At 41.7% G+C, this 8,743-nt stretch overlaps 1 protein-coding gene across 5 annotated transcripts in view; it reads left to right on the plus strand.

Moving 5' to 3' along the window:
- LOC119910942 (protein unc-79 homolog) overlaps positions 1-7,911 on the plus strand; it is a 34,122-nt gene extending 26,211 nt beyond the window's left edge. For 4 of the 5 annotated variants that reach the window (XM_038729802.1, XM_038729803.1, XM_038729805.1 and 1 more), the window contains 19 exons: positions 705-806; positions 1,278-1,394; positions 1,882-1,984; positions 2,074-2,214; positions 2,341-2,379; positions 2,508-2,620; positions 2,893-2,978; positions 3,356-3,529; positions 3,838-3,906; positions 3,995-4,105; positions 5,361-5,465; positions 5,567-5,644; positions 5,766-5,855; positions 5,961-6,136; positions 6,269-6,452; positions 6,551-6,754; positions 6,967-7,044; positions 7,139-7,180; positions 7,299-7,911. In XM_038729802.1, the coding sequence (XP_038585730.1) occupies positions 705-806; positions 1,278-1,394; positions 1,882-1,984; positions 2,074-2,214; positions 2,341-2,379; positions 2,508-2,620; positions 2,893-2,978; positions 3,356-3,529; positions 3,838-3,906; positions 3,995-4,105; positions 5,361-5,465; positions 5,567-5,644; positions 5,766-5,855; positions 5,961-6,136; positions 6,269-6,452; positions 6,551-6,754; positions 6,967-7,044; positions 7,139-7,180; positions 7,299-7,487 (2,201 nt within the window). In that variant the 3' untranslated portion in view covers positions 7,488-7,911. The remainder of the gene's footprint in view (positions 1-704; positions 807-1,277; positions 1,395-1,881; positions 1,985-2,073; positions 2,215-2,340; positions 2,380-2,507; positions 2,621-2,892; positions 2,979-3,355; positions 3,530-3,837; positions 3,907-3,994; positions 4,106-5,360; positions 5,466-5,566; positions 5,645-5,765; positions 5,856-5,960; positions 6,137-6,268; positions 6,453-6,550; positions 6,755-6,966; positions 7,045-7,138; positions 7,181-7,298) is intronic. The other variant, XM_038729804.1, reaches the window with a different exon arrangement.
- Positions 7,912-8,743: the final 832 nt, after the last annotated feature.

The raw sequence follows: 8,743 nt of genomic DNA on the forward strand, positions 1-8,743 counted from the left end.
CAGTGGTTTCCATCTTCGTACAAATTAGCAGAGTCTGTGAACATATATTCAATCACTTCACAGTCTCACTGCAAACTCAATCAGTGACCCCCTCATAGTATATGTGCCTAACAGATCACTGTGTTCTGCTGACTCTCTCACATCAACTACAGCGATGCTGCATTTAGTTGATAGATTTTCACATCATATTTCAAATAAAATTGAAACCAGTGGCAGCCCGACGTACTACGAGTAATGATGATAGCATTAGCATTTGACAATGGATAGCATAAATGTAAAGGATACATGATTGGTAGTAAAGGAGATCAATATTGCTGAAACATGTGCAAACTGCCTCAGATCTTTACTTAACCAACCACTCCAGCTGTGTGGTGTCCTGTGGTGTGTTTCTATGTATGTGTATTCACTCTTCCTCTCCTTTCATACTAACACTTCAGAGGTTTTTCAGCACACATCAGAAGCTGTGAAACTATATAATCTGACTTATAAGAAGTAGAAGAGGTGGTGAGCGAAACAAAACACTAAACTTCACATAAGACACCCTCATTAAATTAGCTCTAAATCAACTTTAACTATCTGTTAATGGTAGCGAAAGTAGTGCTTATTACTACTGAATGTCTATGTCAGTTTTTTTATTGGCATAAAACGGCATTTATCCTGATGCCAGTGCCGATTGCGCCCATTCTTCCCACATTGCCTTGCAGATCACAAAGTTCTGTCTACATTGGAAAAGCCACGAGAATCTGCCTCAGCCCCAACGCTTGAAGCCGCTATGCCTGAAACAAGCCACCGCTCTTCAGTTTCAAGTAATCAAACACTTTACTTCTTAGTCTTCCTATAAACTTCTATAAATTTGACTGTTGTCGTTTCATAATTGAGCCTTAATTTACTATTTAAAAAATATTTATGGACTGTCTGATATGTTGCTTGTGCAGACAACAAAAAAGCATATTCTACACTTTCTTTTTGCAAACTTCATATTGGAGCTGGAGATATGCAATAAAATCACATACTATTTTACTTATTATTATAAAGGCAATAAAATCCCTGAGAAAATATGTTTTATTTCACTCTGAAGTATTGTTATAATGTTGTAGTCTCTTAAAAAGACTGAGCTAAATACTTAATTCATCCATTTGATATAATAAAATTACATTGACCATCTCTTTCCATGTGTGTCTTACCTATTTTCATGTAACCACACACACTTGTTGGTATTGCTGAAACGGTCTTAGCAGATACTTCAACCCAGGTGTTGTTTTCTCTCTGACCTTTAGCTCAATACCGCCAGGTGAAGCGAGGCTCTCTGGGAGCGCTGACCATGAGCCAGCTAATGAAGAGACAGCTGGAACATCAATCCAGTGCGCCACACAACATCAGCACCTGGGAGACGGGTCAGTCGCTTTAGAGTTTTCTTTATTCCATAATGAAAGATATGTGGACGTAACAAAAAGAAACTGAAATAAAGTAAATGGAAAGCGACACTTATTGACCAGTAATTGAAATCAGACTGCAAAATGCGGCAAAAACATGACAATAAAGAAGAAAAGGATAAAAGTGCAAATAAGCAAGCACTCATAAATATTCAGTAGTTACCTAAAAGTAGCCTTTTTTTGACAAGTTTATTGCTTTTAGTATTGAATATTTATTCTCATTTTTAAGAGTGCTTGGATTAATTTGCTCTAAAAGCCAGACAATCTAATGAATAATGACAAGCTCTATAAACACTCGACATAGTCGACATAGTCAAGTAGCCTCAATATCTCTTCTTTGAAATTGTTAGATTATGATTTGTGCACTTATTTTTTAGACAGATGTGCAGAGCTAATAAAATACATTGAATTTTACTAAAAGCCTACTGTTCTTTTATTTCCTTTTTAGGTCCTACGAAGACGAGTCTGCTCTCTGCGCCGAGCACAGTCAGCATGTTTGTCCCTGCACCTGAGGAGTTCATTGATGAGCAGCCAACCACAATGTCTGACAGGTGGATGAATCAATCAGCACCTATACTTGTCTTGAAACAAGTCATCTTAATGCTTAAACTGACCTGTTTTATTCTATGTGATGTCCCAGGTGTCGGGACTGTGCAGCCGTGCTGGAGGAATACGACGAGGAGACTCTCGGCCTGGCAGTGGTCGTTCTTTCAATGTTCATCCACCTCAGCCCTGATTTGGCTGCTCCGATGCTTCTCGACATCATGCAATCTGTGGGCAGGTACAGCCGCTCCAGCAATCTACATCCACACAGCACTTCACCGTTAAATGCAGTTTCATAACTCACCCTTAGAACTCATGCATAATTCATCACCAAGTCCTAATCCACTGCTTTGACATCTTTCAGGTTGGCATCTAGTGCCAATTTTTCTGGTCAAGCTGAGAGGTATGAGACATTAAAGCCGTCACACCTGCCTGCTCAAATATTCACTGTGCTTACAGATGAGTTTAAAAATGAATTTAAAAGTGTTGCCGCCTGTCCAACACAGCCATTCTCCCTGTGATGTTTTGCAGTATGTTGATCCCAGGGAATGTAGCAGGTGTAGCCAAGCAGTTCCTCCGCTGTGTGTTTCACCAGCTGGCCCCTAATGGCATCTTGCCCCAACTCTTCCAGAGTAACATCAAAGGTCTGCTCATACCACTGACTACTAAACTCAAAAATCCTTAAAATGTATTTCTGTAGAGACTTAAGCATTCCTTAGCTGCTTATGCCTGTGTATTTAGACTTTTTTTGCACTAAGGTTAATATTTTGTAACCTATAGTAGATGCATTTACTTCTTTCTTTACATATTTATTTTGATGTATCTATTTTCCATAATGATGATTCTAATTTAATAGGTTCTCACTGGATATGCTGTCATTCTTTTTATGTGATGTCTATCCATCTCTTTTTTGCAGATGGAAGTTTTCTGCGAACACTGGCATCTTCTCTGATAGATTTCAATGAATTGAGTTCTGTCGCTGCCCTCAACATGCTGCTCGAGGTGGGATTTTTCTTCATGTAATTGTGTCATTCAACCAGCAGGAGGAGCTCTTGTCAAACGAAAAGCTTTTGTGGCTCCAGCTACGTGTAACAGCATAAGCCCTTCTAAAACAACATATCACTGGGGCATTCAACAAAACCTGGCTTACTCTGCACCACTGTGCCAGTTTATTGTTACTTTTAAGCTAAATAAATTGCGCAGATAAGAACCCGTTGATGCATGAGCTCACTTGAGCAATCATCTGTGCTTCATTGTCCTGAATCCCTTGCTCTCATCATAAGCATTGTCATTGATCAGGACTGAATGATCATTTAAATGGAAATATCTTGGCTTATAGAATGTCATTATATAACCGTGTTATGTTTTATGCCCTCCAGGGCTTGAACAACAAGAAGAGTCTGCCAGCAGGGGGCACAATGCTGCACTGCCTGGAAAATATTGCCACCTTCATGGAGGCTCTCCCCATGGACTCTCCTAGCAACCTGTGGACCACCATCTGCAACCAGTTCCAGACCTTCCTCACAAAACTGCCCTCTGTGCTTCCTCTTAAGGTAGATATCGACTCTTCCGTTCACTTAGTCATGGTCTGATATGTTTAATGTGATTATGGCTTGAGGGAAAAGCATCTAGCAGTGCCCTTGTCGGGTTCAATAGGACTGAGTCTTAAAATTGTAATTAATTTGACTCTGATGCTTTTGACCTTGAAGGTCAGATTAGTGTATTCTAATCGATGTATCACTGCAGACACAGTTAAAACACAAAGTCCAGGACTATGGACTTACACCATGAATCATTTTCAACTTTTGCACTTTAAAACCTACTGACAGATTTTTCAACTGTTCTTTGTGTGTCTCATTAGTGCCCTATGGATTCCAGCTTGAGGATTATCATTTGTCTACTGAAAATCCCAACTACAAACGCAACCCGGGTAAACCCAGAGCAGAATTGTACATTATGAAGTGTCCAAATTCTGGCCTCTAATGTCTAACTTTTTCTCTTTTTTCTCCATCCTACAGAGCCTCCTGGAGCCCTTCTCCAAACTGCTGAGCTTTGTCATCCAGTATGGCATGTTCAGTCTCTCCTACCTCGTAGAACTATGTGGACTGTGTTACAAAGCCTTCAGCAAGGTACTCATGAATGTGTTGACATTACATCCTTCTGTATAAAAGACAGAGTTTCACATTTAGGAATAAAACAGGTGCTGACATCCTGTGTTTATGCGGTCTTGAATGAGTTAATCCTTTTAAACTAATCTGCAGTGTTAAAAATGTTGAGCTTCTATTCACAGGCCTCTCGCTCATCACTCTTTTGGTGCTACACCTACTTCACTGACTCTCTAGTCAGCCAGAAATGTGGCCATGTGTCACAGATGATTAAGTAGGCAATCAGCCAGTATTGATTAACATGATTAGTTGGTGTGCTAGGGCCGAGGATGTACGGTGTGTTACAGAGTGTGGTGTGGCTGTCTCAGACAGAGATGGAGCCAGGGCTGTCTGCACTGTTGAGCCAGACGGAGCCTCAGTCCTTCACTACTGTCAACGCTGCATGCTTTATGTCTCCTGCAGTATTGATTTTCTACACCCTCTTTAATTCCTCGCCGTATAATATCCGCTTTTTAAAACCCAGAGTCACTAGGAGCAATTGCTTTTGGTACCTGTCCTGTGCTGTTGTTTTATGGAGAGGTGAGGTTTCTGGGAAGCACAGGGAGGATTTTCAGCCGGTTCCGTTATCTTTGGAGCTCAGAGTAGTACCATGCAGCATTTGTCGCAGCTACACTGCACTATACACCAAATGTGACTGGGCCCTCTAGCTTAAGAGCAGCCTATGATTTGCTATTTACCAAACAGACATTCTCCATTAACTTTTAATTATGAGTGTGCCGCGTACAGGTATACGCATTAATGAGCCCCTCATGGAGAAAAAGTCAGGAGCAGCTCTGCATTCTGTAAGTGCGGAGGAGCATGTGCCTGTGCCTACCATAAGCAAACATGACTGCATATAGAAAGAGAGAGGCAAAGTGGAAGCCAGAAGATGACAGTGTGGTTTGTAAACAGGCATCTGGGCTTTGTGTGGAAGGGATGAACAAAGAGAGCAGCCTGTCCTCTGGGAGGGAGAAGGCAGCCTGACAGCCTCATCTGAGCTGCCTGGGACTCTGGGAGGAGAGATCTGGACTGGCCTAAATCTACTCCTCAGCTCCACTATTTTCTGTCTATTCTCTGTCTCCCTGCCTTGCTCCCCTCCCCTCTCGCTGCCTGTCCTTCCCCCTCTATTCAGACTACAGAGTTTATGCTCTCCTCGCAGCATGAGTAAGGGAGAGTGATAATAGAAAAAGGCAGTCTTGCTGCATCAGTACATTTACTCCACTCTCTATATCGCATCCAGGAGAGAGATAAGTTCTACATGTCCCGCATTGTGGTGTTAGAGCTTCTGCAGGCTCTCAAGTTCAAGTCTCCTCTGCCTGACACAAACTTGTTACTGCTGGTCCAGGTAAAAACACTGTATTTTTTGCACTTCAGTTTACAAGAAACAAATACATTATAGTGTTTCATTCTGAATACAATTCTAAAATTTGCTGTGGAATTTCTCAGTTTGTTTGTGCAGATATTGGTACACGGCTAGCAGAATCCACCATCATCCAAAAACATATGATCCTAACGCTGCCGGGGGTAAGACTTAAATGGATGTGTGTTTAGATCTTATTAGAATCAGCTTCATAAAACAGCAGGAAATAAAGATAGACCCTGCTGTGATTCCTCCTCAAGGATAAACTGTTTTTGTTCACAACAGTGCACAACAGCAGCCATGGAATGCATGAGACAATACATAAGTGAACTCCTGGACTTTATTGCAGATATGCACACGCTAACCAAACTTAAAGTAAGTCTTGTTCTTTATGTGTGCTGCTCTATCATATGTGGAGTTTTTTTTTCATATTTTGCCCATTGTTCAGCCGTATCTTTTCCTCCCAAACCTGTTATTCAGAGCCATATGAAGGCTTGCTGTCAGCCACTGCATGAGGACACTTTCGGGGGGAACCTGAAAGTGGGCTTGGCACAAGTTGCCGCCATGGAGATCAGCAAAGGCAATCACCGTGATAACAAAGCTGTAGTCCGCTATCTTCCCTGGCTTTATCATCCACCATCCACCATGCAACAAGGGTAAGAATGACATAAGGATGGACAAGTTTGGTATTGATTCAATGACTTAAAGGGTCTGTTCACCTAAATTATAAAAAAAAAATATTTAGCTGATTTGTAAAAATGCATTTCAATGGTTTTTCTTCTCTGCAGACCAAAAGAATTTATCGAATGTGTGTCCCACATTCGTCAGCTGTCCTGGCTACTTTTGGGCTCCCTGACACATTGTGCCCTGCACCAGGGCTCCACCTCCTGTATGCCCATCCCTCTAGATGCTGGCTCCCACATCGCAGATCATCTTATAGTCATCCTTATTGGTTTCCCAGAACAGTCAAAGGTTTGGCAGGAACAAATCCCCTCAAATGACCCCACCTAGGTTCTGTTAATAGGATTCATAACCACCTTTTCTGTTTTGGTCTTGATCTCTGTCCCCAGACGTCAGTACTGCACATGTGCTCTCTGTTCCATGCCTTCATGTTTGCCCAGCTGTGGACCATCTACTGCGAGCAGGCAGCCGCTGCGCCGTCCCTTCTGAACCAGAACCAGACAGAGTTTTCCTCCAGCGCCATCCTCACTGGTCTGGAGTTCTGGAGTCGAGTTACACCCAGCATCCTGCAGCTCATGGCTCACAATAAAGTGGTGAGTGCTCTGCCTTATCCTTTTTCCACTGGGGATCTGTTTAAACTAGCTAAGCTAGGACTAGAGGCATGCAAATGTGGTGTGATTGTTTATATGTGAAATATGAAGAGAGTTTAGTTTCAACTATTGGATTAATTCCTGTTTTATGTATAATGAGTCAACTTCGTTAGAGAAAATAACAGTTTTGATTTATACCATATTTTTTCTCCTAGATGGTAGAGATGGTGTGTCTTCATGTCATTAGTTTGATGGAAGCCTTGCAGGAGTGCAACTCTACCATCTTTGTCAAGGTTTGCTATAACTAGTAGTTTTCTACATATATTGTGTGATCACCTTAACATGTAGCATAATAGTAATAGTTGTCCATCTTCATCTTTACTAAAGCTTATTCCTATGTGGCTACCCATGATTCAGTCAAACCTTAAGGTAAGACTTTAAAAAAATGGTGCGCCATTATTGATACAGATTAATAATATCCAACTAACTATGGACTCTGTAGTGGATTTCACACTGAAACGTTTACTTCCCATTCTTGCTTCATCAGCATCTGTCTGCAGGGCTACAATTGCGTCTCCAGGCCATTCAGAACCGAGTGAACCACCAGTGTCTGCAGGGGCCGACATCCGGAGCCCCTCCGTTTGCTCTCCGCAAATGGCTGCAGTGCACCCAGTTCAAGATGGCTCAGGTGGAGATCCAGTCGTCTGAGGCTGCCTCACAGTTCTACCCCATGTGACCTGCTCTGTGGTCACCTCGGGTCCAGTCTGGGTCGTTAGAAATGCATGCGTCCTCTTTGGCTGAAACCCTGACCAAAAAAATTACTTCTGTAAAATGATGGTGTGTGGGATTCATTTGGACTGAATCATTTTCAGCACCTTTAGTATAAAGCCTGTATATGTACAGTAAATCTATGCTATTTTAAAGTAATTAAAGCTTTGGCAGGCTTGTGTGTGAGAACTGTATCAGGGGCCTAAATCTGTTGAATTCAACAGATTTGAAGAATCAATAGATAACTATGAGAATTTCTATGGACCCGTGTAATAGTGAGGGTCTGAAAGCAAATGCTTGTTGAATCTTAGATATGGTCATCCATATTCTATCACTTTTTAAGTTGCTTGGTTGCAAACTGGATAATAAAAGTATGAGTTTTTCTTAACGTTGAGATGTTTTGTTCTTTCATATGAATTGGCCACCCCTTGAAAATTCAAATGTGACATTTACTGCTCTTTGATGTCCCGACTGATGTGGAAAATGTCCAGTTTACCATATTGCAGCTGGCAGAGCTGATAAAATCAGCTCTGTTGTTTACTGCTCTGGATGAGAAACGAACCTCAGGTGTCTCCGGGAAAATCACATGACATGCATTACTCAGCTGCCGTCTGAGATCCTTGTCAGACTGTCAGTCACGTTGCCTCTCGCCATCAGAGCTCAGATCGATCAGAGGCCAATCTGAGTTGCAGCAGCAGCTTTGTAACTCGATAAGGTGGAGCCAGACACTGGAGGTAAACAAGACTATTTTGGTTGTACCCCGCTCCCCGCCCCAAAGTGGAAAGCCCCCCCTCTCCATCCCTCCTCTTCATTGGCAGCAACGAAACAGATTGGGCTGCGCATATACCAAGCAAACACAATTACCTTTGGCCTAATGTGGTTTGTTGTGATTAAGCATTGTTGTGAGGTCTAACTGCATTACCATGAAGCTCTTGTCTGAGTATAACAGATGACATGACAGCAGGGCTAGAGAGCCGAACAGCACATTAATCTTTGTTTTGATCTTCACTGCTGCAAGGATTTCATTAACAAGCTTTAAGGCAAATTATATCTAATGATATGAACGTATTCTGCAAGATGAAATGTGTTTATTGGACCAAAATATGCCAAATTTGATTTGCATATATTTTTTAAAAATTAGCTTTTTAGTCACTGCATGTATAAGAGTACCCATGTTGAGAGGTGTGTACCAAATGAGTCACCAGTTTAATGATATCACACAAT

This window comes from Micropterus salmoides, unplaced genomic scaffold (assembly GCF_014851395.1).
Source record: "Micropterus salmoides isolate LMB-PRFRI ecotype aquatic unplaced genomic scaffold, ASM1485139v1 Ms_hic_scaffold_19, whole genome shotgun sequence".
NCBI lineage: Eukaryota > Metazoa > Chordata > Actinopteri > Centrarchiformes > Centrarchidae > Micropterus > Micropterus salmoides.